The following is a 26,939-nucleotide window of genomic DNA, read 5'->3' as shown; positions in this document are numbered from 1 at the left end:
GACAATGGAATCGTTTGAGAAGTAAGTACAGTGCCTCGAGACACAAGTTTAATTCATTATGCAGAACAATGACACCTCAAATCAGTTTTACTCATTGGTATGAATGGAAATATTAATAATGCGTTCAAATCTGCCACAAAAAAGGAAAAATGGGTTGTTTTTCTCAATAACACTGACAGACAGGTCAGACATCTTTTTTTCTCGTCTGCCAAACTTAATGTGAAGTATGTGGACCCGTACAGCACTCATATCCCAAAAATCAGGGGAGAAGAACCATCATCTAGTTTGCATGCTACACACAGTCTTCGTCTCGGACCGCTCACCTCACGGCCGCCGCACGAGTCAGTTGGCGAGCGCGACATCGCCCTCCAGAAGATCAGCGACCATGAGGCAGAGCTGCGAGAAGGATGGACGGTCCTCGGGTCTCTGTGGAGATAGCAAGGGTGACTCGTTGGTACTAAGAAACTTCTTTGTGCGCGTGGGGTGGGCTGACCTCCTGCCAGCACAGCTGCATGATGTCATAGATAGTCGCCGTGGCAAGTTTGGGCCGAGGGAGGCGGTGACCCTTCGTTACCAAGGTAACGACCTCGTGGTTGTCACATTGCTCAAACGGCATGCGGCCTTCAGTGAACGCCTCCCACATCAGCACACCTGCGTGGTCACAGAGATGAAAATGCATCTGGATCTGCTAAACGTACAAGGGAATTTGTGAAGTGTGATGTCTGACCATAGGACCAGACGTCAGATTTGCTGCTGTATCTGCAGAAGTTGAAGACTTCTGGAGGTGACCACTTCACAGGGAACTTGGAGCCCAACGACGAGGTGTACTGGTCATCCAAAATGTACCTGCACCGCACAGCGGGACACCTGCCAACACCGCTTCATTCACGTGATGGGCAGCAAACGCCGCGCTAACCTGGCCATGCCGAAGTCAGACACCTTAACCACCAGGGCGTCGTTCACCAGGCAGTTCCTGGCCCCGAGATCTCTGTGAATGAAGCAGCTGCTCTCCAAGTGCCGCATGCCCTCGCACACATCCAGGCAGACGCTCATCAGTGAGGCCGCGCCTAAGCTGCCCCGCCGACTCCGCAGGAAGTCCAGCAAGCAGCCGTGCTCCATGAACTCGGTGACGATGTAGATGGGCCGCTGCTGGCTGCACACGCCGTACAGCTGCACCAGCTTGGGATGGGACAACTTCCTGGAGGGATGACAAAGGCTCCGGGAAGACTACAATTGTCCAGAAATGTCATCGCAAATAGCGGCGGGGTTCCTCATACATCATGACCTTGGCCTCCTCGATGAAGTCCTCTTCATACATGGCGCCCGGCTTGAGGGCCTTGATGGCAATTTTATGCTGCGCTCTCCACATGCCGAGCCGCACCACCCCTGCCTGACCGCTGCCAACCTCTTTCATGAAGGTCAGGTCACTGGGGTTGATCTCCCACTTCTCTGGGGGGGGGGGGGGGGGGTTACACACACGTCACAATAGATTAAACTAGCTGCATCGAAGCAGCATCATAAGGGAAAAAAAGTCCCACCGTAGCTGAAGCCAGCTGTGGACGGAGCCGACCTGTCCTGTTTCCCGACAGGATATCTTAATCTGGTGACCATCCCTGATGTGATGAGAGATGTTCTATTATTCTACCATACGTGAAAATATTTTGCACTTGACGCTTTCATAACAGTCGTACCTGCCGCGTTGTGTTGATGGTACGTGATGAGCTCGGCGATGGATGGAAACATATGTTTCCCCGCCAGGTAAAACTGTTTAGGCGAGCCTTTGGTCTCCCGGATTCGGTAATGTTTAATGGCGCCGCCTCCCTTCCTACGGACCAACGCGACAAATATGACACCCGTCGTCATCCGTCGCGCGAGTGTGGCGTTTACCCTGCCACGGACTTTGTGTAGAGCGAAACTGTGTAAGTCCCCCTGGTGCTGGACTCTCTGACAATGAAGGCTCCTTCTTTCTCCTGTAGGGGGCGGCAGAGATACAGGTAGCATGGTGTAACCCCCTATTATTTGCAAGGATAACAATTTTTGTATATCAAGAAAGGATAGCCAGAAGTCGACACCTCTTTCCGCAGGAGCTCCTCAGCCTTGTTCCGGTTGACATGTTTGCTGTACCAGCTTGCACACACACAAAAACACACACACGTTCCTCTGGATGCTTTTAAACGGCTAACACACTCCCCTCTACTGATTAAAAACAACTCACGCAAACTGCGCCAGGTTGCCAGATTTCTTCTCAGTGACGTAGTTACTCGGGATGTAGCCTTCATCCCTGTGTGGAGAGATGATGTTGTTTATTAATGTGATAACGATGTGCCTATGTGGGTTGCAGTAAAGTTTCCAACGCACCCGTCTTGGTTGCGTGCTTTGTACCAGTTGACGTCACAACGCTCCACGATGACGTATTCGTCTCCTTTGACAAGACTCAGGTCGTGCGGCTCGCTGCCGGCAAAGTCATAAAGCGCCACCACCGTGTCTTCAGCGTAGTCGTCGTCGCACACCTCGGGGAGGAGAGGTTGCGGGTGCTAGAAAAAAACGGGGCGGGTCAAAGGTGGACCATGTGTGTGTGGAGGGACACTGGGAGTGAGTGTGCGGGCGGTTACCCTTCCATATGTGCCGTCCTCAGCGGGAATCGGGGGTAACGGTTTCCTGGAAGCTGCAAAAGAGGAACGGAAAGTGGAAGATGAGTAAATAAGTGCGAGTGGTATTGGATTGTTTGGAGGATGAGAAAGGCGGCCGCTCACTATTTCCAAACGGGTTGTACTCCTCACAGCCGGGGGCTTGCTTCTCCACCTGACCACAGCACAGCCACTCGCCCTCCCACCAGAACCGCGGGTGAAACTTGGTCAGGATCTCCAGGTTGTCTCGGATCTCTGCGCGCGCACGTGGGTGCATGCTGGCATTGGCGCAACAGTTGAAAGGCAGAAAAGCAACCTGAACTAACCCTCTTTGATTCGCTGGACCCAGACGCTCCTGCTGTCGTGGCTTGGCGTGAACACGTACAGCGTGTTGGTGCTGTGCACCACCTGCCGGGAGAATTGTTTTGGCCAAATTACAAAGTTAAGGGCACTTGTGATTAAAAGTGCAGTTGTTAATAGTAATAAATGTGGGGGAGAGAAATCAAATGTTAAATATGAGCTTCTCACATTTATGAGACTCATAAAGAGCTTTTGGGGTGTAAATTGAATAGAGTTTGTGTAAGCAGATTTTTTTTATGTTGCACTTATTTGAATCATTGTTTGATGACTAAACCTAGATTCGATTAAAATCCAACAAACACACCAAGCATTTAAAAGATAGACATTTTTTGGATTTAAAGAGGGAGTCAAATAAAAAATGTTATACATGGTGTCAAAGGTGTCACATGACCAAGCGGGGGAGCCATGTTTGGTCGTTACTATTTGTAGCGCTTGTTTTCAGTGTGGTTGCGCTAGCGCTGCATTTTTCCCAAATGAGCACACACGACATACCTGGAAAGGATATTTGTTCTGGCAGGGGTTGAGCCCAACCTCGTCCTTGACCACCTCCACACATCGGATGCAACTCAGCTCGATGCAGCCTCTTTGGAACTTTTTCTGAGAACAAAAATACAACTTGTTAGTTCTTGACTTCCTATGCACGGCAAAAGAGAAACGTCACCTCCGCCCTGCCGTCGTAGTAGCTGAGGCTGTTCTTGGTCAGGACAAACAGCCTCTCCTTGAAGTTGAGCGGCGACATCCTCCTCTTCTGCTGCGATCGCTTGATCAGCTTCTCCTCCAACAACGGCTCATCACTCATCTTGGCCAAATGTCATCCCATGGCCGGTCGCTGACGCAACTCTATCTGAGTTGAGGGGAAAACTCTTGGTAATCATTAATCACAGATCTGGGAAAAGAACGGCCATGGAAGACATTTTTAGCATCCATAGTCTCTGACTGGACCTCTGACCAAAGTTTTGATGCAGTCAAAATAAAACTTACTCAAGAATTGAACGATGATGATTTTTACATGGCCGTTTGTTAGGGTGGTGCTAACTCTAACTTATTTTGCAAGAACCACACAGGAGTCAAGCAAGTCATTTTAAACACCTGCAAGTGGAGAGTCCATTCATAACTGTGCTTACAGCGATGGTCGAATGGAGGTCTGACTCAGGCCTAATCAGGTGCATATTTATTGGAAGCAACAGAGTGGGGTTGAAAGTGGGGGTGTGGGAACACAGGCTGGGGTGAAGCCGCTTCCCTGCTGATCAAAGCATAGCAGGGGGCCTTTTACGACGTTCTGTAAACAAAGCAACTTTGATTGCTTCCTCTGCAGCTAGTCAATCAGTTAAAAAGATCTTAGCACTTTGGTCTACTACTTTTGTTAAGACAGGACAAGCTAGTTAAATTATTACACGTTACATTCCAACATAATCAATCATACGATGAAGATATTCTGCAAACCCTAACAGCGTTAACCATTCACTCCTTTAACTGAGTCATTTTTTGCTCACAATCATGACATGATTGACACATAAATCATGATCCTTCTGACAAATGAGCGAACCATAAAGTCCACAAAACCAAAATAATTGGTGATTGGGGAGTCAGTATTCTAAACACAGGTCACCCTGATAATAATCCAACTTCATTAATAAGGTGCTAACAAGCTAATCAGCACCATTAGCAGCTAGCTGACATCAACTATCTCCTGAATATTTGTATTTTCTATTGCAAACAGTTTGTTTGATGAAACGTTTTTTAACGTTTGATTGAATTTTTTATGATAAAAAGAAACAATTGTTTCTCTGACACATCATTGAAAGAATATTTAACAGGAATATTTGCACAAAAGTGCAAGAGTTTTGGAAGAAACGAGAAGCTTTTGTTTTCCCTTCATCATGCCACCCCAGTTGGCAAAAAAGGGCGGGTTGAACAAATGAGGTGGAGTTAGAACAGCAAATTAAATCAGAGCATGGATTTCTTTTGTGAAAATGTGTACACACCCAGACGTGATAAATGACTTACAGGTCAAGGTGCCCCAGCTGTCTTGTGCTGGATTTTCTTTTTCTTCCACGCTGTTTCTCAAGCCAAGTGTGGCTTGAAGGATGATGTGACTGATATGATATGTACTCTCATTTATTTGCAACTTTCACTTCTCCTTTTGTCTGCTCCTCATGCATTTGTGACACGCATGCATCGGTCCAAGTCAACTTCCTGCCAAAGGCACAGACACTGAACACAAAGTGGAGAAGAAAATGTTCAACTCAAATCAAGAATTCTTTCACACCCTCGATAATCACATTTTCCCTCCATGTGTAATAAAAGAAAAACATAGAAAGGAAACAATAGACATGATTTTATTTTTTTTAAAAACCCACCATACAGTGCCAGCAAAAACAAATTTTGTACACAGCCTATTGGCCCATCTGAGCCATGAGCCCCTCCAGCTCAGGTCGTGCCTTGAAGCGGGCTAAGAAGTCCGCCTCCGTGTGCTTCCGGGAAAAAGACAAAATAAAACGTTAACGTGTGGGAGACGAGGTCTTCCACCAAAGCCAACTCACCTCCTTTACCGACAGGTTGACTCCCTCCGGCTGGTTCTTCACGAGGATGTCCATCAAGACAGGACACAGCGTCGCCTTCAGGCTCCTCAACTGTGTGTGCGCCAGAATAAGCGGCAGACTAAGCGCTTCAACCTTTTACTCCCAAACAAAAGATTCTACACCATCATGTGTATGAAACAATTTTGCTTTTGGAATGGCCCCACTCGCTTAATATGAGCACATAATGACATGCCATTGACAGGCTAACAAAAAGCAATGGCTATGTGAAGAAAAATGTTTAGGAACTCATGTAGACAGACACAACTGCACCGTATTTATGAACCGTACTGTTTCAGTGCTGCCCCCTGGTGTTCAAAGAAGGCACAATTGAATTGATGCACCAAATCAGAATGCGCAAATTGATTAATTCTCTATTCTATTTTTCAGTTTTACTCGGTTTTTAGTTCACAAGTACAATCATTGAGATTGCTATTTTTCTTGATTTTTTTCTTGGGTTTTCTGAACTGGCCCAGACAGATTAATGGCTCTTTCTGCGGTGCTAGGAAAAGGTGACATTTTCAAACATCTGCGCGAGTGTTACCTGAATGACACGTTTATGAGTCTTCAGAAGCGAGTCGACGTACATCTTGGTGCCACTCTCCTGCATCAGCATCACCTCAGTGCTTTTGGTGGGCAGCGCGTAGCTAACCGGGGGCCAAACAATGCACATTGGATTTCACAGCTTTTCAACAAGTGAGATTTTGCATCCCCAATCTCACCTCTCTGCCACGGTGATGTCGAGCCTGTTGCACAGGTTATGGAGATATTTAGCGTAGTGCTCCACCGCTGTCATGTCGTACCCCGACACGTGGATGTTGAGGGTGCCGTACGCCACGTTTGTAGCGGCCATGATGCTCTGCATCTGAAGCTTGTCTTTCTTTCTCTTTGGCTGTACATGAATAGATTTTATTTCCAGGCTGTGATGTTGGAATACCGTTTAAGCGTCTGGCCACCACTCACCACTTCTCTGGGCAAGAGATGCCGCCACCTCCCAATACCTTTGGTGGGTGAGCTTCTGTATGTCCTTTCTTGAGTTTGGGCCAACCCTCCTGCACGCCACACAGCAACATCTCAGGTAACCAACGCGCACAAGCCATACAGTTCCACACATTTCTCGTGTGCGCTTACCCCACGCAGAAAGTCGGGAGCATACTGGAGCCCTAGAGAGACAAAAAGAAGAGTCAACACAAAAGGAGACTTTGCTGAGCGCAACTTGGAGTACTTGCCTGCAGAGGTAAAGGGCTTGACTCGACACCTGGTAATTCAAAGCAAACATCACTCAGCAATCATGGGAGGACGGCATCAACATTGAAGGAAGCGAAAGTCAATGACCTTTTAAAATAAAAACAAGACGATCAGAAAAACAAGTATCAAATATACACAATGCATACCTTTCGCAGGACAGGATTCATATTTGTACAATTTAGCAATACAACGGCGACAAATGACTTCCACTAAAATCGCTAACCGTGAACGATCACGGGAAGCTGGTACGTCATCTTCACGTGTCCGTGTGGAGAATAAAATGTGTCTTCTGGTCCGTCATGTTTTTTTGAGCATATAACATTCTAACTTTTGACGGTATGATAATGGAACTACAGTATCAGACGAAATATTTAAAGTACCACAGCATATATTGTATTGTCATTTTGAAAGCAAATGACAAAAACGTTAAGTGTTAACCGAAAGCGAGTACGTCGCTTTTAAACGTCCGTGTTTGCGTTTGCTTCCGCTTTACAATTTTATTTTGACAAAAAAATGTTGGTGTGGAAAAAAAAATAAAAAAATGAATTCGTTCATGCCATTTTATTACAAACTTTCATTTCAATAACTATTTTATTAACAGTTTTACTTGTCCCAAAATCATTTATATGAAAACATTTAGATTCAACATTCAAATATAGTAGGCCCAACATAGCATAGCAGCCAATTAAATTAAGTGCAAACTCTTGCTTAAGTGAACATTCTAAGTTTGGCAGAAATAGAACACATCCAATTGCTGATAATAGCAGAGTGCAAACAATCTTGTATTTATCCACACAAAATATATTTTTTACACCTCTTTGGCTAACTACCGTGAATGAAGGCATTAATGCAATACAATAGATATTCTACTGACCCCAGTTAGCTTTGGGCGAGAGGTAGAGGTTCCCCCGGAATGATTGCCAGTCAATCATTGGTTATGTTATTGACAAACAAGCGTTCGCGTGGAGAGCCTCTAATTAAACTAGGATACATATTTTGTATCATGTTGATGTATAAACCACGCAAGCACTGAGATAATGTGAATACTATAAGAGAGTGATGAGCTGAGATTCCAACAAATAATTACTGCTTTTTTCTTCATGTGTAAAATATGGGAGAAAAAAAATAATCACAGAACCCAAGTGAGGTCACTTGATTCTACATTCAGCTGTGTATTTGTGCGTGACTCTAATCTCCTTCTTCCCCATCCTCAATATCTTCATAGTCCTCATCCTGAGCTTCCTCTCCTCCCTCATCAATCTCCTCTTCCCCATCCTCAATATCTTCATACTCCTCATCCTGAGCTTCCTCTCCCCCCTCATCCCTCTCTTCTGATTCTTCTTCTTCCTCCTCCTCCTCTTCGGGGATGTAAAGTGCATCAGAATCACTCAGTTCATGACTTTCATTCTCCTGCCCGTCTTCTTCATCCTCCTCTTCCTCCTCCTCCTGTTCGGGGATGTAAAGTGCATCAGAATCACTCAGTTCATGACCTTCATTCTCCTGCCTTTCTTCCACCTCTTCCTCACTCTCCTCCTCGTCCTCGCTTAGCTCTTCCTCGCTGCCATCATCGTGGTCACTGCCTTCATCAGGTTCGGCATCTTCAGTTTCCTCCCTGATCACGTCCTCGCTTTCATAACGCTCCTCCTCGTTATCACTCTGTTGACCTGATCAAAAGGAACATTTAATCTTGTTGCCGGGTCGGATTGAGTGGACGGACTTTGCTCACATATTGACTTGATGGCTGCAAAGATGTAAAAGGTGAGATCCAGGTTGAGGAACTTTTGCATTTCGTCCTCCATCATGATGGCCAGAAGCCCTGGATCTATATCCACGTAGTCTGGGTCGAACATGTTCTTCTTCAGCAGTTTGCGACATCTGGAGAGTGGAAAGATGATGCAGTGATTCTTTAACATATCACTAGGTAGAGGAAGTCCATACCAAACTGCAATATAGAATTGGCAGCTTACTGCTTTCCTGTGGTCTTGTATGCCTGGAGGCGGGCGGGGAGCACGACATGAAACATGGTCATGATAAAAGTTGAGAGACCGGGACACACAAAGACGTCTATGCGAGTCACCTCGATGAAGCGAAACGCGTCTCTTTCCTCCATGAGGCTCTTGATGCCGCTATGAACCTCCCAGAGACGAGTCAAGTCCTGGTTGATGCGGGTGATGTTCTTCTGAATGGTGGGCATGACGGCTTCGCAGTTGGTGCGCGCACACTCCAAAAGTCGGTTCACAAAGACCGCCACTTTAGCCTCCAGATCTTGACGCAGCCTGGTCAAGCAGGCATCAGAGTCCTCCAAGAACTTCTGCAGAAGAGACGGGTCACGGAAAAGAACGAATAACATGACATGCCAGAGCCTTCCTTGCCTTGTTCGCGCTCTCCTTCATTGACTGCTCATGGAGCATCTTCTGGGCCAAGGTGTACTTTCTCTCCATCTTATTGAGCTGCTTGTGTAAACGCACCTGCTAAAGGACACCAACATTGCTTCATCTGAAAGCCTCCAAGCCGCACGCCGAACATTCCTCTCAAGTGCCGAATGCTCCGTGTCACACCTTGATGTCGATCATGGTGTTCCTCAGGGTCTTGATTGTGTGTCCAGTATGTCCTCCTTCGACGGTGCAAGCGTTGCACACGCACACTTCATCCTGAAGGCAGTAGTACCTGCAGAATAACAGAATTGGAAACTTTCTGAGAGAGGGCATTGTTGAGTCTCGGCGGAGCGTGCGTCTCCTCCAACACATACTTAAAGATCTCATCATGGTCAGGGCATTTTCTCTTCCAAAAGTCTTTCATAGGTTCTGTCAGCGGATGCTCTCGAAACGCAGGCAGCTCCAGATGGGGTTTGACGTGCTCTGGACACATTGACACCTCGCATTTGAGGCACATCTTGACTGCCATGTTAGAATCGCCAGCGGAACCCGCCTGCATGTCTCCCTTGTCTTGCGAGTTGCCAGCGTCTGCAGAAGTTCCAGGGCCTGACAACTCGGCGGTGGGAGGTGGGCAGTAGTCACACGGGACGCATTCTCGTTGGCCAGTCGAGATGGATGCAACACACACTTTGGAAGCCAGGGCTGACGCCTCAGCTCCAGTAGAGGAGTTGGCCGCTCTGCGGCGACGGCGGAAGTCAAAGGCGATGTTAGCCAACTTGAAGTTCTTCTGGAAGCTCCTGTTGCAGCGGTGGCTCTCGCGGCACTCTGGGCACTGGAATCTGCTCTGAACCGTCAATTGCTGCAACTGATCCAGGCATATTTTACAAAAGTTATGGCCGCACGGAAGCAGGCGCGGGTCGTGGAAGACGTCCAGGCACACGGGGCAGGTCAGCTCCTCCTGAAGGACTTTGGATTGGTCCAATGGGCTGGATCGGTCCGACGGGCCCGATGCCATGTTGGTGACGGTCCTGAGGAGAAGTGCAAGTGATGACCCGAATGGAAGAGGCACGGGACATTTGACTGGAAAGAATCTCCATACAAGTGTACTTACATGATTAAAAGTAATGAGAACTAAAATGACTGGTTGGCATAAAGGACTTAAAACAGGCCACCAAAAACAAAACGTGGAAGAAGCTTCTTCTTCTTCCTTTATCTATGCAAATGTATTAAACAGTGCCCCCTTGTGGTCAGACAGAATAATATAACTGAAATACTCCGTATTTTAGGTTATATTTGAGGCAAACGAGGGAAAGACTTGGACAAACGATGGATAGTAAAATGTCACTTTTGATAAATTGCACCTTTTGTATTAAAATGTCAAAGTTACCCCAAGGGACACCGCTGACCGAACAGTGGATAAGTCCAAAACATTCAAGTCAACAAGCTAGCATAGTAGCGACAGGAGTAAATCCTCTTAGCGATTTTCTGATCTGGGGCTGCCTTGTACTCACCTTAACGGGCAAGGCGGACCAGCCTGTTGTCGGAGCTCACCGACCAAATACGACGCCGATGGAGCGCGAGGACCACTGACCTGGGCTGTCTGGGCTCACAAGCCGAGACGAACAATCCCGAAGCCGTGCTGCACCTGCTGGGCTAGCTCCCGCGTGACTCATCCATGGACACAATCCCCCAGCTTGTTGTACAATTGGTCTTCCTGGAAATTTCCGTACGTTACACGACAGTTCGAAACGGACTGAACTGTGGGATTGACACGAAAACAAGATAGATGAAGTCAAGTCGCACGTTGATGAGGCGAGAGACTTTCAGGTCGCCTCGGATATCCAGCAACCTGCCATACCCTATTTGCTACCTTCACAGCAACGCCGTTACACTTAAACAAATATAGTTAAAAAAAAACAAAAAAAACAACGCCGTTCTGGTTAACATTCTACGACGCCATTTTATGTGTAAATCAAACAAAATATTCGAGTCACGTTAAATTAGAATAAGACGGAAATGAGACGTCCACAGCACTCTTGGAAAAATGGCCTGTCAAATGTGCCCCGTCGTCTTACTTTTCAACTACGTATCTGTGGAAAGACTCGTTTTTGTGTGACTTTGTAGCTGTAATAATACCTTAGATAGAACAGAATGCTCACTTCGAGTCGTTGGCGCCTGCAGAGAGACTGTGATGTTTCAAGGCGCCTTAATGCTCGTGACGTTAGACGAGAGTCCAAAAAGTTTCTTTCGCGTTACGTCACAGTGACGTCAGTGACCATGGCCTTGCTCGCCTCACAGTGTACGTATTTGAATAACAAGTAAGGGACTATTATCTGCACATCTTCGCTGTCACCTAAAATGCCAGGTTTCTATCTCACAAATCAAAACAAATCACTTGAAAACCTTTTTGTACTCAGCAGAGCGTAAAGTATGCATGTGCATGAGGAAGCCAACAGCCATTAACATTCATTCACATCACATGAGTCGGTGTTTCCCCATATTTCCCTTCTCATATTTAAAAAGAGAAAATATTTTAAAAAGCTCATCAAAGCTTTTTAGAGATCCACGCAAATCAGGCATGTGTTCCTTTTTATTTTATTACAAAAACAAAAAAAAATGGATTTTTAGAATTAAGTACAACAAACACCTATCCAGAAAAAAAGACAAAGGAGGCAGACTGTGTGTGTTGTTTATAAACCCCATTAAAAAACAAAATACCCCCCCCCCCCAACAAATCATGTTGATTTCACAGTTAACAACACATGGGAGGGACTCATCATAAAAAGACTTGTCAGGGGGCATGTCAAGTGTTTTCTTTGGGAGCCAACAGAAATATTGGTGGTAAAAATGCATTTTGCGCACACACACAATGTAGAAGGTTGAGGAATGAAGAGAAAATGAACTTTGCTGGTACGTCACCATGATGACGTGACGTGGCGGGCGACCTCTACGCCGACACACGTCGTGTGAGCCAGAGTGCGGGAGGGCGAGACGAGTTGGGGCGGGCGGAGCGAGGAAGACATCTAGGACCGCCTCTTCTTCTTGACTGGCTGCATCCTTGACGACTGGTGCTTTCTCTTCTTGTTGGATGTGTCCTCGTCCTCGTAGTGACTTTCCTTGTCGGCTGCGTACGACAACATAAGCGGGCTTCACCCTCGGACTTTGTTCGATAGAATCATCCGTTTGAAAAAGATTGGATAGTGGCGGCCCAAGTTGAACTAAAGTCTGGTGACAAGGAGTTGACGCACCTTTCCTGGCCTCTTCTTCCAGCTCGTCCCAGTCCTTGCCGCTCTCCTCCTCGCTGCCCAGTGATGCACTGTAGTCTGCGGGTGACATCACGCGGCTTTATAGGTCTTGATGAAAGTCTCACATCGGGGCGGGCGTCTGGGAAAGACGTACCGGAATTCTCCGTCTCGGAGCTGTAGTCTTCGTCGCTATCTTCCTCCTCCACCTCCGTCTCGTCCGCAGAGGGGTTGAACGTCTCGTCCTCCATCTCAGACTCGGAATCTTCTTCGGCGCCGCTCCCCTGGTAGCCAAAGGACACAAATTGAGCAGAGTGCGGACGCAAAAGGCCGCCTGGCGCGGCGGACGAGTGCCAAAAGACCTCGCTCTCCGGGTCCAGGAAGGACCAGCCTCCTTGCTCGAAGAATCCCTCGGGGTCATCCACAATGGTCTTCATGACCTTGGTCCAGTTGAGGGACTGGACGCCCTCCGTATACTTAATGTCACACGAGCTGCAAAGGAGAGGAAGAAGCATGATGAACCCAGCACGGCGGGTGCCTTATTCGGCGACGGCTATCTTACTTGAGCCACTCCTTGATGGGGTCCAGGGAGTTGACGGGCACGGCGTTGATCATGGTGACCTTTTTGTTGTAGTCCTTGTAAACGATGACCACATCAAAGTTCTTCAGATGGAACTGCACACGCTCAAAGTGGACCAGCTCCACCTCGTCCAGAGTCACCACGAACGGCGGCTGCACGCATTTCGGATTCATGAGGACGAGTTTAAACGCACGTGCATTGTTGAAAACGGTTGCGCGTGTTGCACTCACCCATTCCGTAACGTTGACAAGGGAACTGGAGGTGGGCTGCAGCAGGCAGGTACTCCTGTAAGGGGCGCCCTGGAAACTGCAAACACATTGGAGGGCATGTTAGCCAGGTTGAAAGACTCAAAATCCATTCCAATGGAATCAACTGGTTGAAAACTGTAATTGACCAAATTAAAGGATGGCTCTTAGTTGTCTTATTTTGTATGGATGTCAGCTTTTGAGGAAGGAAAAAAAATGCTCTACTTATGCTGCAAAATCTCACCCTAGGTCCCTGAAGGGAACCTCGAACTCCAGCTCTTCTCGGGTGAGCGTCTCAACCTTCTCGATGAAATTCTTGAAAGCAGACTTGAGCTTGTGCCGCATTTCGCGCTCCATCTGCTCAGCGTAGAGGTCGTCGCGGTCGTGCATGTGCTGGTGCTTGCCCAGGTCCGTGGTGATCTCGCCCACTTCCGTGTAGAACTGCACGTCCGTGTGGCGGCGCTTGCCGAACATGATGGCGTTCTACAAAGCGGACACTTTTCAGCCCGGCCCGGGAAGAACGTGGCCGCGTTTTCCTCGATCGCCCGGCGGCACCTTGAGGTGGAAGTGCAGGACGATGATCATCTCGCCGTCGCACGGCTGGAAGATGGCGTGCTTGATGTTGTTGTAAAGGATGTCCACTTTATCGCCGCGGACAGATGTGAAACGGAAACCTGACCCGGGAGACCAATGTTATTATGATGACGTGGATGCGGGCGGAGGCGCGACCTCCGACCTTACCGTTGGTATGCGCCTCCAGCGAGCCCTGCATCCTCTTCTGGGCAATGTTGGGGCGGATGTAGAGGTCTTTGAGTTTGGGGTTGCTGCGATTTAGGTTGATGACCAACGAGTCCTGCTTGACGATGCCCTCTTTCTCCTTCTCCTCGGCCTCCCGCGTCTTGTAGCGCTTCTGGACCTCCTTGATGATCCGGAAGGCATTCTGCAGGTTGGTGGACGGCACCGAGGTGTCGCCAGGCGTCTTCAGGTTGGACGCACGGTACGTGCTAACAGTGCAGGAAAGAAGAGTCACTTGACAGTCTAACATTTACTGCGTGAGCAGTATTATCGTTGTCAAATTAATTTATATTTTAAAGACTCATTTATCATGAAATATGCATGGGGTGCAGCTTTTTTTTTTTGGGGGGGGTCACATGGAGTAGCTATACTCAGGTACTGGCAAATTTAAAAGGCGGGGCTTAGCCAGGTGTGTCAGGGAGCCAATGGGAGGCATTGATTCTGGAGGTATGACTTAGGATAGGAACTAAGTAGCAGTTGATTTATTCCAATACTTTTTAATCGTGATTCTATTTTTCTGTTCCGTAACTGCTTGCCCTCCGCCCCAACACAGTTCTAGTCAGACTTTGGTACTGTACATCAAAGCGTCTACTTGTAGCCTTATTCTGGTCTTTTCCAACTGTGCATTTCACAAAAGTGTTTAGCATTAACCTCATGGTCTTTTCTCTTCTTGTTCGGGTCGCTCCTATTACATAAAATGATTGGATGTGGAATTTAAAGTACCATTTCAAAATTCGCGATGCATTGACACCTCAATGTGGCGAGGACCAGACTTATCCCGACGCCGTCTCAACATTTAAGTGTGAAGAATATTTGCTCCAAACACGTAGTCACGACAAGAATGCAATTCTTGAACGGCAACCTCCAATCTCATGCTGTTAAGATACGCACATTTCCTTAACAAAAGTGGCGTCTGGATTGGGGAAGATGTTCCCTTCCTGTCGGCCCAAGGAGCTGCCGGGAACGTAGAAGTTAATCCTCAAGTACGTGTAATCCCCTTCCACAGACATGCTGATGTTCTGGACAAGGACACGGAGGTTAGCTGCAGTCCAACTCAGAAGTGGCAGGAAAAGGAGGCCAAGATGGCTTACCTTGATTGTGGCGATGTGAAACGGCGTGGCGATGCCGAAGATTGGCATGACGACAGTCTCGTATTTCTTGTCTATGAAGATCTTCATTTCTCTGATGTCCTTCTCTCTGGGCATCTGAGACACGTTCTTGTAGGACACGTTGGATTTTCTGGCCCTAAAGAGAAAGAGGTGGGAAGTGGAGTCTGGTTCCAAAGCTGATTCTGGTTTCATCTGCAGCCGACACTCACTTTTGGATCTGCTGCTCGCCTTTCTGCTCCGTCAGTCGTCGTTTGGCCTCTTCGTTCAAATTGTTGGCAAGCTCCTTCTGGTGGGTGCGCCGCTTCTCCTCCGCCGTCATCTCGTTCTGAGAGCACACACACACCCGTACGTCATTTTGGTGGACCGACACTCGACACAGACATGCGATGATAAAATGTTGAATATCAGAATATGGAATACAAACGCAAACATAACCACACAAAAAAAAAAAATACAAAAAGGACATGTGGTGTCTTTCAGAGTGATTTGAACTGAATTGCTGCCTACTTACCTTCCCAAGTAGCTAGTAAAGACCAAAAACACGCACACGCTTAGTCAGCAGCTTTCACGTGCGCATCAGGTCAACGCACCGCCACGTAGACTCACCCGAGTTCTGTCAGCTAGCAGCGCCGCGCCACGAGCGCCCTTCCCCAGCAGCTCCTCAGCATCGTCTCCGTCCTCCTCCTCATCTTCCTCGTCGTCATTCTGAGGGAGGCCACGTGTTCAGAAGATGGCGGTTGCACACCAGCGGGACTTCAGGAGGAAAGCAGCTACGCTTACCTTGAGGAAGATCCCCACGTTTTTGATCTTCTTTTTGACTGGTGTGAGTACAGTGGCCACTTCCTCCTGTCACCACCACGCACGATTAGAGGTGCAACAATTAACATCTAATTATAAATTTCATCCTACAAAATTTGACAGCTGCAGCTTGAAGCGCATCTCACCTCATTGATCTGCACCGTGTCGCCGATAAACAAGGCATACTTCTTCTGCTCTTCCTTTTTGCCTTCTTTATTTGTGAGGTCGGCAAAACCTAAACTGACACTCAGCACCATGCCTGACACGTGACAAAAAAAAAAATGATGAACATAAAACCAAAACGAAGACTCAGTCAACTGGGCGGTCCGAATTTAAAGTGACAGTGAAAACCTTTCTTCAGTTTGTATTGATTCTTTGCGTTGAGCACCAAGGAGCCTTCTCTGAACTCGATGCCCATGGCAAACCTGCAAGCGGAACACACATGAGATGAGCGTGTTACAGCGCGCAGTTTTTCGCAGGAACCTACCCGAGGTTCTTTGTTAGCTTGGCGACAAGATCCGGTTTCTCCTTCTTCACGTACTCCAAAACAGTGTTGTAGGCGTCAGAGATTTTCACACCTAGAAAAACAAGGCAGGTCATATGCATGCATGCATGCAAAAAAAAAAAAAAAAAAAAGGGGGGAAAAATACATATATAATTTTTCTTCTTTATAAAACCACACACCATGCTTGAGCTCCTTCAGCAACTCCTCCTCCAACTGCAGCAGGAAGTTGTAGTTGTCTTGCATCTCCTGCGGGGGGTCCACCATGAGGGTGCGCACCAGATTGGAGCAGTACGACTTGTAGCGGATGCCCATGGCGCACGTGATGGCACCAAAGTGCATGTGGTTCTTGTCACTGGCAGGAAGAAGAGAAGTTCAGCTTTGCCTTGAATCATATTTTGCGGGTCATGGCTAGTTTTCGGCTCCGACGTTGGTATCAACATTGGTGTCGGTATTGACGATCTACCTGACGACGCTGAACTTGAGGCTGTAGTTTCCACCGCTCTGGATGATGGGAGGGTAACACATCTCCACAGTGGAAGGGTCCACGCCGCCCAAGTACTTCTTCTCCTCAATGGCCTTTTCTACAGACTCAGCCAGTTTGCTGTGGCGCACTTTCTGTTGGCGAGATAAAAACACGCACATGAGGGGGAGGGCGAATGGCACTAGTGCGTTTATTCAGGCGTCCTCACCTCATCTGCGTCGACAATCTCCATGACTCGCTCCTTAAAAAACTTGGAGTAGACCTCGCTAGTGATTGCCGCTGCTTTCTTCATCAGGCCAAGCTCGCCGTCCTCCTTCACCGCCATGGTGTACGCCACCACGGCGCTGATGTCCACCTGCGGGCAAAGAGGAAGTGACATCACACCCCCTCGGGCGAATGCCGGTTGGCGGCCACGTCGCTTTTCTTGCCTTCTCCAGCCCCTCGGCCGCAAGCGCGTCGTTCCAACTCTTCATGTACTCGCCGGGAAATTTGTCCTTGCTGAACACACCCACCGTCTTCCCTCCACGGCTGCCGCGAATCGCCTCGATCATCTTGTCGAAGTTGGGCTTGTTGCTCTCGTTCTGAAAGAGACGCCGCATCAGCCGCTGTCGCAATTGTGTTTTTCCTTCAAAAAGTGAAACGGGCACCCGTCGGCCAATATCACCTTTTCCCTGGTGAGAAGCGTGATGGGCGGGACACCGTTGGCATTTTCGTTGCCCTTGGTTAAGGCCACTTGTTTGAGGAAGTCCACCTTCTTCTTACTGGCGAGGAAGAGGATCTTGGTTTCGCAAAAGACCATGATAGTGTCCGTCACCTCGTAACCAAACAGCCAAGTCTGAAGACAGAAGAAGAGCCTTAATAAAACACAAGGCCTCATTACGTACTTGCTGATTCCCTAACCACGTGCTCTCACCTGTATGGCTGTGGATTTAGCGTAGACTATTTCTTCGTCCACTCCAACAGACACCACGATGGCATCAATTTTACCAAACTCATCCTCTCCTTTCTGGGAAGAAAAGCATGATATAGAAGCCTATGATGACAAGCCGTTGGAATTGAGCAACGTATAGAGAAATTGCAAATCTGCATCAAGGTTGAGTTCCAATTGACTTATCGGAAAAATTCGGCGCAACACAGATTGTAGTCAGGTTGAAGTGGCCTTTCCATTCAGGCATTTGTCAGGGCAATCTTCTTGCTTGTTTGAGTGCCAAATTAAACCACACCACTACCTGACCGTCATATGCAAACTCTGTTTGACTCTTACCATTATTTTGTAAACTCAAATTTCATTCAGTTTATATATTGTCAGTTTTGGTGTTTGACAACTTTTCCTCTGATACCATACCAGCCATTTAAAAATGGGTCAAAATGGGACAAAAGTCTCGAGGAAACTCTTGTCACGCTGCTGTTACTTAAGCCTGAACTTGGCACCTTTTTAAAAAAAAAAAAATAGTCGTAACTGTCCAAACATTTATCTCAGGGAAACTTACACTGAAATAGTCTGATAATTATCTTATTGTGTTATATACCTACCTATACGGTAGTGTGTGGAGCATGTGTGGCGCTGGAGAACAAAAGTTGAGCTGCTCTTGCTCGCATGCACGCTGCTTGCCTGCCTCCTCAACCACTAACTTGGCAGCTAGCATTAGCGAGTAGCGGAATTGCTGCTCGTGGTGGGGAAAATGTCAACACAAACGACTGTCGAGGATTTCTTGATGTTAGCACGTTACCTAGGTGCAATTTTGGCCACGCCGACGCTCTAATTTGGTGAATAACAAGTGCGTTGGCGCGATGCTGCGCTAGCTAGCAAGCTAGTTAGCGGGCTAGTTAGCTAATGGTGATTTGGATTGGGCCAGTCCGAGAGCTGCAGTGCCGCTCACAAATTTACCTTCCAATTGCCGTAGAGTCTTTTAATCCGCCGGTAGTAGGCTTCCTTGTCCAGGTTAGCCGCCATGGTGAATCTGGTGTCGCACACTCCCGCTACCCGCCGCCGCCGGCCTCGCGTTCAGCTCAGCAGGCCGGATGGTGAAGATGAGGAAGATGATGATGACGATGATGCGTGTCACACCACACACAACGCGCTGTCGTCCCCCTCTTCCTCCGCGCACAAAAGATGCTGCTGCTATTGTAACGCTCTTAAAGCTGCGGATGTTACAAAGGAAAATTACGGTTTCGTGTTACTCTTCCTTCCGAGCACGCGCACCAATATTTGAGTCCACCTCTCGACCCCCTCCCCTTTTCGAGGTTTTGAAGGAAAAAAAAAAGAATACATAAATTCACAAATATCACGTCGAGGATCAACACCTCTTTGTTTTTATTTATTTATAAACTGTTTCTTTTTGTCTTTTTAATTAATTAATGGCCGTATTGTGATTGCAACACGCTCGTCTCACATGGACTGTCCTATTTTGCTTCTCCCGATAGCGTCTCCTGTCGCGTGTTGATTTTGTTGCTACTTTCCCGCCACGCTTGGTTTTTCCCGCCGGTGTCATCTAAAGTCGTCAACCGCCTCAAATCTCGCGACAAAAGGAGAGAAGAGGACACGGAAGTTAACCGATGTTATGCCAAACTTTTTTCTTTAATTTAAGATAGACGTTTGTGCTGACGGCTCGTGAAATTTTGTGAAATGTCCCCAGAAACACCTATTCGGTCAATGTCGCAAAACTATTAATTCAGAAATTTAAAGATGTATCTTTGATAACATTGACTCTCACCTTGTCATTGAGGGAAAAAAATGTATTACGGTATTTCCATCCATCTTCTGTACCGCTTAGTCCCCACGGGGGTCACGGGCGTGCTGGAGCCTATCCCAGCCGTCATCGGGCAGTAGGCGGGGGACACCCCGAACCGGTTGCCAGCCAATCGCAGGGCACACAGAGACAAACAACCATACGCACTCGCACTCACACCTGCTTAATCGGCCTAGCAAGCATGATTTTGGGTTGTGGGAGGAAACCGGAGTGCCCGGAGAAAACCCACGCAGAATTTGCGTGGGTGCCTGAGCGCATCTGTGTTGTGTGCCCAGGTCAAAGGTTCTGCCCCGCTACCAGCTGTGGTCTCCTACATTTTCATATACCTACATTTTAACCGCTATATTTTTTTAAATATAATACTGAGATGCAAAATTGTGACAATTTCAGATGTAATTTGTGAGCTCTCAGCCATCAAAACACCAGCTATATTAAAACATAAAATGTTTTATTCGCACTTCCTGGTGAATTCCTCAGCACACAAGCGCTCAATGATATTTCATATTTCTTTTTTAAAAAAACTCTTAAATTCATTTTCAGTAGCATCAACAGAATAGGTGTATTTTTCTTGACACCTCAGCTGTTCCACACGACACGAAATATGCATCACAGTTAATAACAACGATAATCCAAGCGAGAGGACAGTTCTTTTTTTGTTTCTTGAATCTTAGCACCAGTTCTCAAGTGTTGCTTTTGTCCTGAAGGCGGCCAGTACATATGGCGACCACCTCTCTAAAAACCTTGAACCCTCTCTTTTAACCTCAAACTAAAACCGACCCCCCTCACCCAAAGTCAGAAGTTGCCTTTTATAGCAGTCACCTTGCAAGCACGACAGAACGACAAACCTGATCCAACGATCCAGACGACAGACAGAAAAGAATTGTGCGTGATGGAATGGGGTGCATTTGTTCCACCTTTTCCCACGGCCAGAATGTTAACAGGGTAGCAGGCTTTTCACATTTCACTCACACACCTCAATCATCAATATAACACAAACACACAACTGAATCGTCACAAAGAGCTGAAGAAAGAAACACCCGGCAGCACCGTCTTGACTCCTCAAACTGGATCAAAGATGTGTGCTAATACCTGAGCCTCTCCTGGCCTTCACTTGGGGGGGGGCGGGGGTTTCTGATTTTGTGACTGTAGGTGTAAATGGTTGTTTGTGTCTATGTGCCCAGTGATGGGCTGGCAACCAATTCAGGGTTCAGTCCACCTTTCAGTCACTATCAGCTGAGATAAAAACTCCAGCTTCCCCATGACCCTGAATAGGGTAAGCGCTAAAAACAACAACAACAAATAGGATGGATGGATGGATTCCTTACAAAGGTTCCTTTGCTAAGTGACGGTGGTGGAGTTCTGCCCTCGGATGGCGCACCAGGCCGTGAACACATCCCTGTCGAGGAGCAACAGAGAAAGCATACGCTGAAATGTCAATCAAAGCTGCTGTTTGAAAGAAACAACAAAGTTTGAAGGAGCAGCCAGCCACCTGCAATGTGTGGCGACACACTCGTTGCTGCAGTACTCTTTGTCCCAGTCTTTGCTGTCCACCGCTGGGTTGGTGCAACCGGTGCGCACGCAAATGTTTGGACTGCCAGTGGGCGTGATGCCAGGCCCGGGGGCCACTTTCACCTCCACCTCCATCTGACACATGAGACAATGGCAACGTTAGGCCTCGCCAATGCATTTTCCAGAGGAACTGGAACATATTGTAGTTGTATTCAAATTTCATAAATGCAAATACAGAGTTATCCAAAAAAACACTTTTTGTGTTGACATTTTGTAGGGACAAGCAGTATGGAACATTTTTGAGCCCCAACCTAGAAAAGCTTTTTCCACACTGCACTTAGCAGGACCAGACTATTCATTTGTATGTAGTGGTGCATGCCTATGTCCCTGCACATCACAATATTTGTTTCTGACTTCATACAACAATGCGGAGAACACGCTTTGCCCAGGCCTGGTTAATGTTGACAGCAGCGCCCTCTGGGGGTTAAACTACAAAATCAAACGTGCTTACTCCTTCCTCCGCTTCCATCACTTCCTCCCCTCTTGTCACGGCAGCAGCAGCGGCGGCCGACTGTCCCGCCGCCTTGGCCGAATTTGAAGTTTCACAAGACGACGCCACAATGAGTTGAGCGCCAGGGTCCACCTGTCGTACCGACGGGACCACCTTGATCTGTAGCGGCGGCGGGGCGGCTGAAGCCACGGCGCCGCCGCCCCGAGGTTTGGCCTGCAGGGGCGGCGGCGCTTGGGCGTGCACCATCTGCTGCAACCTGGGCGGCGGCGGCGTGCTCTGCATTTGCTGCAGCGGCGGCGGCTGTCGGGGCGACGAGGCGGACATGGCCGTGACGGACACACCACCCGAGGGCAGCTGCGTCTGCTTGATGATGATCTTGGCGACAGTGGGCGGGTTGGATTCGGTCGGTGGTTGCGGTCTAATGGCGCCCGTGCGGGAGCGCGTGGTGACCTGAGGCAGGTCCAAGATGATATTGGAAGTGCAGATGTTGGTGATGGTGTTCTCCTCGGGGTTGTACTGCTGGGCCCTGCTAGGGCGGGAAGAGGCTGGGGCCGGAGGCGGCGACGGTGCCGAATCCAACACTTCGATGGGAACCTGACAGTTGAGGTTGGCCCTGTACTCTGCAAGTGCTCTCAAGTAATCCTTCTTGGCTAACTCGTTTTTCCTCTTATAAACCTGAAAGAAAGAAAAGAACCATTTATCACCTGTGAAGTCACTCCAAAGTCAAGGTAGCATTGCCGACATATTAGGCACATGACCTGCTTCTGTTCCTTCCCGAGGCTGTCCCACATGGAAGCCACGATCTTTGAAACTTCTCCTATGGTGGCTTTAGGGTTTTGTCCTTTGATGGCCGCCTGAGTGTCCCTAAAGAAGAGAGCGTAGGCCGGCACGGGCTTCGGTGGCTCGTTAGGGTCTTCCTTCTTCTTCCCCGTCTTCCCACCCCTGCCGCTCCCTCCCTTCCGGCTGGAAAGCGGCAAGGCGCCGGAGGCGAGGCCAGATGTCGGCGCCTCGGCCACAGCGGGGTCCAGGGAGATGACGCCGGGACAAAAGTTCTGAGATATGGGAGATTCCACTAGAATGCTCTGATGAGCAGGGAGAGAAACGGTGTGTCACATCACATGAAAAGTCGGCATGAAAAAAAGTTGCAAGCTTGAAAATTTCCTCAAGAATTAACAAGACATTTAGAGGAAAAAGGAGCGGGAATCTCACCCTCCGGAAGTCGTCCATGTCGTCATCCTGCAGCGAGCTGGTGGGTGACGCCGTGGCCGACAGCGGGCGCTCCGGCGACTGCGGGCGCTGCAAAATATTCCCAGCCCCCAATCCGAGACCCAGTTGAGCGCTGAGCTCTGACTGGTCAATGGTGGTCAGCTGGTTGGAGCCCAGCAGGCCTTGGCTCATGTCTCCCAATGGAACGTCAATCGTGACCGGAGATGAGCTGCTAAACTGCGACCCGATGGGATGGCCCAAATCCTGCGCACATGGAAAGGAGAGGAGCGTGTTTTCAAGTGTTGGACGGATCGCATCTTAGAACACCCTCACCATTCCCAAAGACGAGCCCAGTAGGGCGCCTCCAGACTGGTTGATGACTCCCAGACTTAGGTGCTCCAGACCCTGGGAAGGAGGGTGGACAAACGTGGAGGCAAAAGAGGGGTCGTCGCCTTCCACCACGGCATTCCCAGGGACCACCACGCTGTTTGAGGGACTGGCATCCGACAGCTCTCCAAAATGGGACACCACGTCGGAAACGGTGAGGGACGAATCCGGGTCCAGTGAGATGGGAGGGATCTCAAACTCCTCATCGCCCAGACTGGGAGTGTGAAAAGTCTGGAAGGAGGGATGAAATACGTCAATAGTAACATTTGGATCATCTGGAACATACAGGAAGGCTTACTCACCTCCGACGGAGCCAGGAAGGGGTGGCCTGACCCGGAAATCGCCAGGTAGTTGTCACTGCCACCTGGGTACTGAAACATTGAGGAGTTTGTCAAAAGATGGAAACATAGTTGAAATGATGGGAATGATAAATGACTTCAGCCTCCCCCCTGCACTCAACAAACAGGGTCACCTTGTTGTCTGAGTCAAATCCATTGAAGGACTGCGGGTCCAGGAACCCTGGATCCCCGTCGTGCTGCCCGCTTCCGCCGGTAAGATGGGAGTAAAAATTCAGGTCCATCACGCCTCCCCGACGAAAACAAACGGAACGGCGACTCGTTTCTTAATAATGACAATAACGCTCTCACGCTCTGCTTCTGGCACAATTGACAAAAGCCAACAAAAGCAGCGGCGGCAATCCAACATGTGGACGCCCAAAATAACCCCTCCTAACGTGGTTCTCTACACGTCGTACGGCCGTTTAGCTTTTAGCCGGATTTGACGCAAGGCTGCGGTATTGCTGCACACTTGGCGGTCGCTCGTCTGCCCCCCCAATATGAAAACACCCTCGCTCCCCAATCAGCGGGCACACGCCGGCCAGGGTCAGGGCATGTCACCGCCAGTTCAAACCACTTGAAGCGTGACCGTCGCGCCCGACCCAAATCGCAGACGTCTGGCACGGTCCAGGCTGCTCAATGGAACCCGAGCAACCGATGGAGGAGGAGGAGGAGGAGGAGGAGGAGTCAAGGTACGCTAAACGCCAGAGCGGATATACTCCTTCAAAATAAAAGCTTGCCACCCCCTCGGGGATTACTTCACAACACCGCGCTAATTGCGTGTGTCACAATTGTATCCAAGCAACAATACTGTCAAGCGCCAACCCGAGTTCCACCGGCGTGTGATTTTACGCTGACAAATCCGCTAAACTTTGAATCGCGCTCAACAAATACCAACAAAGTTAATCTTTCTTCAATCCGAGATGTTCGTACAGTCTCCACAACACAAACAAACGCGTGAATTAAAATGAAATCGTTATTTACGCCAAGCCTGTTGAGTTTAAATCAGCCATTATTTTTGTTTGTTTACTATCACCGTCAGTCATCACTTATTCCGACAAATGTGGAAATCGTTTTTCGTCATTTGGTGTCAACTCCCCCTTACCTCCATGGTCCTTGTCAAATTGTGCTCTTAGTAGAGTTTTAGATCCACTTTGCCGAGTGAACTTCGGCCACAATCGATTTCCACAACGATCACAACATGGCATCGGCGGCGCCGACCGGATTGGACGACGTCCGATTGGAAGTGACGTCAGCACGTCCAAGTGGGGCGTTTGCGGACCTAAAGTCAAGGTAGTACATTTAAAAACGGAACGAGACAGGCAAAACAGGTTTGCCGAATTGCTAAAATAAAATAAAACAAAAAAAACATCAATCCATTCTCTTGCACTTCTCAGAGATAATGTTGAGAAGACAGCAACTATAGCAGGGATGCCCAGCCTTCCCTCTCCCCAGCCATTTCGTACAGCTAGTCCACGGGGCTCCCAGGTGTTCCCGGGCCACTTGGGAGTCTCTCCATGGCTCCTGGGTCTTCCCAAAACATCCCCTCCACGGTACGTGCCTGGAACACCTTTGCAGGGAGGCATCCAGGCGGCATTGTAACCAGTTACCCGAGCCACCTCGTCAGGCTCCTTTTGGTGTCGAGGAGCAATGGTTCTAATAAACGTAAATATCGACGCCCTATTGAATGTGGCAAATGAGATAAATCCGGGAAATATTATAATAGATAATTGAAGAGGCAGTGAAAAGTAAAGGACCACACATGATACATGACTACCCATTTACGTACTAAAAGATGCATTATGCCAGAGAAATAGCATGCAGAGTTTCATTTGTGTGACTGACTATACAGTACCATTTAGTTCGTTTCCCCTCCAGTCCGGAAGGTGGCGGTAATGTACATAAAACAGTATTTTTGCCAAACGCAGATTCCCTCGAAGAAAAGCAAAACGCAGAATCGTCTTCAATCTCCTGCGTTATTTTGCATCGCCGTAGTAGAATTTCGGGACTTTTCCAAATGTTATTTCTAAGCGCCAGGGGCCCGTCGTAACCTCCGTTTAAATCGTGAGCGCGGACTACAGAAGGCCTTGACAAAGGTGAAAATTAACAACACGAGTGTTGTGTGTCACCCAGTTTCTGCTTGCCCGGTCCAAAGCCGCCCGTCTAGTCGGTTCACGGTCTCTTGTTCCTTCATCAGATCAGACGATGGCCACGCCGAGCAAGACGCCCCCCGGAGCTGACCCAAAGCAGCTCGAGCGGACTGGTACCGTCCGAGAAATCGGCTCACAGGCGGTGTGGTCGCTGTCCTCCTGCAAACCGGGTCAGCACCCTGCTGCTAAAGTTTGTAGAATTCAAGGAGGTTCCTGCTAAAACGAAACAGCAGAATTATGGAACATAAAGTCTGTTATAAAATTAATGACATAACAAAAGAATACTAATTACTTGCAATGTATCAATAACTTTGCAAAAGAGCCAGAAGAATGCAAATAAGCAAACCAAATTGGCAAGTTTGCCATTCACACAGATCAATGTCGACACCACCTGAACAATATGCCATTTAGGATTCGGCGTGGACCAGCTGAGGGACGACAACCTGGAAACGTACTGGCAGTCGGACGGATCCCAACCGCATCTGGTCAACATCCAGTTTAGGTAGGTGCTTGTGCACCTGCCCCTTTTTGTGTGCCACCGTTTAGTTGTCTCATTCCTGCATCCAGAAGGAGGACCACGGTGAAGATGTTGTGCATCTACGCTGATTACAAGTCAGATGAAAGCTACACGCCTAGCAAGATTTCCGTCAGAGTGGGGAACAATTTCCATGACCTGCATGAAGTCAGGGTGAGAAAGTCCATACCAGAAACCCACACGTCAAACCTAAAATTATCTTTGAAGTCATACCTGATGTGGTTGTCGTCCGTTTGCTTTTCTTGGTGTTGGTGCGTGCAGCAGTTGGAGATGGTGGAGCCCAGCGGCTGGATTCACGTGTCACTTCTGAACCAGCGGAGCAACGAGCCCGTCCGGACCTTCATGATCCAGATCGCCGTGCTGGCCAACCACCAGAACGGCCGGGACACGCACATGCGGCAGATCAAAGTGTACACACCGGTGCAGGAGAGCTCCGTGGGCAAGTTCCCACCGTGCACCACTGTCGACTTCATGATGTACCGAACCATCAGGTGATAGGCGGACGCACCTTTTGCTCCCGTGATTTTTTTTTTTGTAATTTGTATTTTTTTTACCAGAGCCTCTTTTGTCGATACCCAAATAAATCTCTTCTTAACCTCGTTTTTGGTGTCA

The 26,939-nt window shown here is 48.4% G+C and overlaps 6 protein-coding genes across 16 annotated transcripts; 1 reads left to right on the top strand and 5 right to left on the bottom strand.

Moving 5' to 3' along the window:
• Positions 1-13: 13 nt before the first annotated feature.
• Positions 14-5,154, bottom strand: tec (tec protein tyrosine kinase). Of its 2 annotated transcripts, none has more exons than XM_061274379.1 (17): positions 4,995-5,154; positions 3,649-3,831; positions 3,480-3,584; positions 2,954-3,035; positions 2,754-2,882; positions 2,613-2,665; positions 2,359-2,534; positions 2,216-2,281; positions 2,073-2,127; positions 1,888-1,970; positions 1,692-1,825; positions 1,539-1,613; positions 1,278-1,449; positions 917-1,198; positions 728-846; positions 494-651; positions 14-426 (listed from the first exon to the last, which is right to left on the bottom strand). In XM_061274379.1, exons 2-17 carry the CDS (start codon positions 3,784-3,786, stop codon positions 343-345), a joined length of 1,911 nt encoding a protein of 636 aa, XP_061130363.1. In that variant the 5' UTR covers positions 3,787-3,831; positions 4,995-5,154; the 3' UTR covers positions 14-342. The 2 variants fall into 2 exon arrangements, with proteins under 2 accessions (XP_061130363.1, XP_061130373.1); XM_061274389.1 differs by having other exon boundaries at positions 1,900-1,970.
• Positions 5,155-5,310: 156 nt separating this feature from the next.
• Positions 5,311-7,155, bottom strand: mrpl48 (mitochondrial ribosomal protein L48). Of its 3 annotated transcripts, none has more exons than XM_061274461.1 (8): positions 7,038-7,155; positions 6,796-6,901; positions 6,698-6,729; positions 6,530-6,618; positions 6,289-6,458; positions 6,111-6,213; positions 5,531-5,620; positions 5,311-5,461 (listed from the first exon to the last, which is right to left on the bottom strand). In XM_061274461.1, exons 2-8 carry the CDS (start codon positions 6,843-6,845, stop codon positions 5,384-5,386), a joined length of 612 nt encoding a protein of 203 aa, XP_061130445.1. In that variant the 5' UTR covers positions 6,846-6,901; positions 7,038-7,155; the 3' UTR covers positions 5,311-5,383. The 3 variants fall into 3 exon arrangements, with proteins under 3 accessions (XP_061130445.1, XP_061130428.1, XP_061130438.1); XM_061274444.1 differs by having other exon boundaries at positions 6,796-6,824; positions 6,961-7,098; XM_061274454.1 differs by having other exon boundaries at positions 6,961-7,082.
• Positions 7,156-7,360: 205 nt separating this feature from the next.
• zgc:92594 (uncharacterized protein LOC436996 homolog) lies at positions 7,361-11,045 on the bottom strand. 4 transcript variants are annotated; one of them, XM_061293427.1, is made up of 9 exons: positions 10,701-11,039; positions 9,564-10,217; positions 9,373-9,481; positions 9,187-9,285; positions 8,892-9,125; positions 8,782-8,804; positions 8,541-8,689; positions 8,330-8,478; positions 7,361-8,260 (listed from the first exon to the last, which is right to left on the bottom strand). In XM_061293427.1, the coding sequence occupies exons 2-9, from the start codon at positions 10,202-10,204 to the stop codon at positions 8,003-8,005; spliced, it is 1,662 nt and encodes a 553-aa protein (XP_061149411.1). In that variant the 5' UTR covers positions 10,205-10,217; positions 10,701-11,039; the 3' UTR covers positions 7,361-8,002. The 4 variants fall into 4 exon arrangements, with proteins under 4 accessions (XP_061149411.1, XP_061149394.1, XP_061149386.1 ...); XM_061293410.1 differs by having other exon boundaries at positions 7,361-8,478; positions 10,781-11,045; XM_061293402.1 differs by having other exon boundaries at positions 7,361-8,478; positions 10,701-11,042.
• A 716-nt stretch (positions 11,046-11,761) lies between these two features.
• On the bottom strand, positions 11,762-19,150 carry supt16h (SPT16 homolog, facilitates chromatin remodeling subunit). The gene is made up of 24 exons (XM_061293348.1): positions 18,833-19,150; positions 17,858-17,950; positions 17,609-17,779; positions 17,373-17,525; positions 17,153-17,299; positions 16,927-17,078; positions 16,643-16,815; positions 16,446-16,536; positions 16,310-16,383; positions 16,105-16,217; positions 15,941-16,006; positions 15,767-15,865; positions 15,370-15,485; positions 15,143-15,296; positions 14,943-15,070; positions 13,998-14,260; positions 13,812-13,930; positions 13,501-13,739; positions 13,242-13,317; positions 12,994-13,163; positions 12,794-12,923; positions 12,589-12,715; positions 12,438-12,512; positions 11,762-12,313 (listed from the first exon to the last, which is right to left on the bottom strand). Exons 1-24 carry the CDS (start codon positions 18,896-18,898, stop codon positions 12,213-12,215), a joined length of 3,096 nt encoding a protein of 1,031 aa, XP_061149332.1. The 5' UTR covers positions 18,899-19,150; the 3' UTR covers positions 11,762-12,212.
• Positions 19,151-20,121: 971 nt separating this feature from the next.
• tox4b (TOX high mobility group box family member 4 b) lies at positions 20,122-25,470 on the bottom strand. 3 transcript variants are annotated; one of them, XM_061293360.1, is made up of 9 exons: positions 24,748-25,470; positions 23,780-23,928; positions 23,610-23,678; positions 23,254-23,538; positions 22,924-23,184; positions 22,473-22,796; positions 21,715-22,389; positions 21,184-21,338; positions 20,122-21,090 (listed from the first exon to the last, which is right to left on the bottom strand). In XM_061293360.1, the coding sequence occupies exons 1-9, from the start codon at positions 25,421-25,423 to the stop codon at positions 21,033-21,035; spliced, it is 2,652 nt and encodes an 883-aa protein (XP_061149344.1). In that variant the 5' UTR covers positions 25,424-25,470; the 3' UTR covers positions 20,122-21,032. The 3 variants fall into 3 exon arrangements, with proteins under 3 accessions (XP_061149344.1, XP_061149352.1, XP_061149360.1); XM_061293368.1 differs by having other exon boundaries at positions 23,780-23,892; XM_061293376.1 differs by lacking the exon at positions 23,780-23,928 and having other exon boundaries at positions 24,748-25,467.
• Positions 25,471-25,549: 79 nt separating this feature from the next.
• anapc10 (anaphase promoting complex subunit 10) lies at positions 25,550-26,927 on the top strand. Of its 3 annotated transcripts, none has more exons than XM_061293469.1 (5): positions 25,550-25,738; positions 25,840-25,962; positions 26,204-26,294; positions 26,360-26,480; positions 26,592-26,927. In XM_061293469.1, exons 2-5 carry the CDS (start codon positions 25,848-25,850, stop codon positions 26,820-26,822), a joined length of 558 nt encoding a protein of 185 aa, XP_061149453.1. In that variant the 5' UTR covers positions 25,550-25,738; positions 25,840-25,847; the 3' UTR covers positions 26,823-26,927. The 3 variants fall into 3 exon arrangements, with proteins under 3 accessions (XP_061149453.1, XP_061149435.1, XP_061149444.1); XM_061293460.1 differs by having other exon boundaries at positions 25,551-25,738; positions 26,589-26,927; XM_061293451.1 differs by having other exon boundaries at positions 26,360-26,927.
• Positions 26,928-26,939: the final 12 nt, after the last annotated feature.

The sequence above is a fragment of the Syngnathus typhle genome, linkage group LG1, assembly GCF_033458585.1.
Source record: "Syngnathus typhle isolate RoL2023-S1 ecotype Sweden linkage group LG1, RoL_Styp_1.0, whole genome shotgun sequence".
NCBI lineage: Eukaryota > Metazoa > Chordata > Actinopteri > Syngnathiformes > Syngnathidae > Syngnathus > Syngnathus typhle.
Note: the sequence above shows the minus strand (reverse complement) of the source record. Positions and strands in the feature narration are given on the sequence as shown.

Bases quoted from the DNA above. Each gene is read 5' to 3' on its own strand.
- tec (XM_061274379.1), bottom strand. From the start codon at position 3,786: ATGAGTGATGAGCCGTTGTTGGAGGAGAAGCTGATCAAGCGATCGCAG. The intron at 3,585-3,648 runs GTGACGTTTCTC...TTTTGTTCTCAG, and splicing joins ACTACGACGGCAGGGCGGAG to AAAAAGTTCCAAAGAGGCTG. The intron at 1,971-2,072 runs GTGTCGACTTCT...CGCCCCCTACAG, and splicing joins AGGAGCTCCTGCGGAAAGAG to GAGAAAGAAGGAGCCTTCAT.
- mrpl48 (XM_061274461.1), bottom strand. From the start codon at position 6,845: ATGTTTGCTTTGAATTACCAGGTGTCGAGTCAAGCCCTTTACCTCTGC. The intron at 6,730-6,795 runs GCAAGTACTCCA...TTGTCTCTCTAG, and splicing joins CAAGCCCTTTACCTCTGCAG to GGCTCCAGTATGCTCCCGAC. The intron at 5,621-6,110 runs GTAACACTCGCG...GCGCACACACAG, and splicing joins CTCATAAACGTGTCATTCAG to TTGAGGAGCCTGAAGGCGAC.
- zgc:92594 (XM_061293410.1), bottom strand. From the start codon at position 10,204: ATGGCATCGGGCCCGTCGGACCGATCCAGCCCATTGGACCAATCCAAA. The intron at 8,690-8,781 runs GTAAGCTGCCAA...TCCACTCTCCAG, and splicing joins TACAAGACCACAGGAAAGCA to ATGTCGCAAACTGCTGAAGA. The intron at 8,479-8,540 runs GTGAGCAAAGTC...CCTTTTGATCAG, and splicing joins TGCAGCCATCAAGTCAATAT to GTCAACAGAGTGATAACGAG.
- supt16h (XM_061293348.1), bottom strand. From the start codon at position 18,898: ATGGCGGCTAACCTGGACAAGGAAGCCTACTACCGGCGGATTAAAAGA. The intron at 16,218-16,309 runs GTTTTCACTGTC...GTCACGTGTCAG, and splicing joins TCAATACAAACTGAAGAAAG to GCATGGTGCTGAGTGTCAGT. The intron at 15,297-15,369 runs GTGAGTGTCGGC...CTTTCTCTTTAG, and splicing joins GGCGAGCAGCAGATCCAAAA to GGCCAGAAAATCCAACGTGT.
- tox4b (XM_061293360.1), bottom strand. From the start codon at position 25,423: ATGGGTAGTCATGTATCATGTGTGGTCCTTTACTTTTCACTGCCTCTT. The intron at 23,539-23,609 runs GTGAGTAAGCCT...CCCTCCTTCCAG, and splicing joins CCTTCCTGGCTCCGTCGGAG to ACTTTTCACACTCCCAGTCT. The intron at 23,185-23,253 runs GTGAGGGTGTTC...CCATGTGCGCAG, and splicing joins TGGGCTCGTCTTTGGGAATG to GATTTGGGCCATCCCATCGG.
- anapc10 (XM_061293451.1), top strand. From the start codon at position 25,848: ATGGCCACGCCGAGCAAGACGCCCCCCGGAGCTGACCCAAAGCAGCTC. The intron at 25,963-26,203 runs GTCAGCACCCTG...TATGCCATTTAG, and splicing joins GCTGTCCTCCTGCAAACCGG to GATTCGGCGTGGACCAGCTG. The intron at 26,295-26,359 runs GTAGGTGCTTGT...TCCTGCATCCAG, and splicing joins CTGGTCAACATCCAGTTTAG to AAGGAGGACCACGGTGAAGA.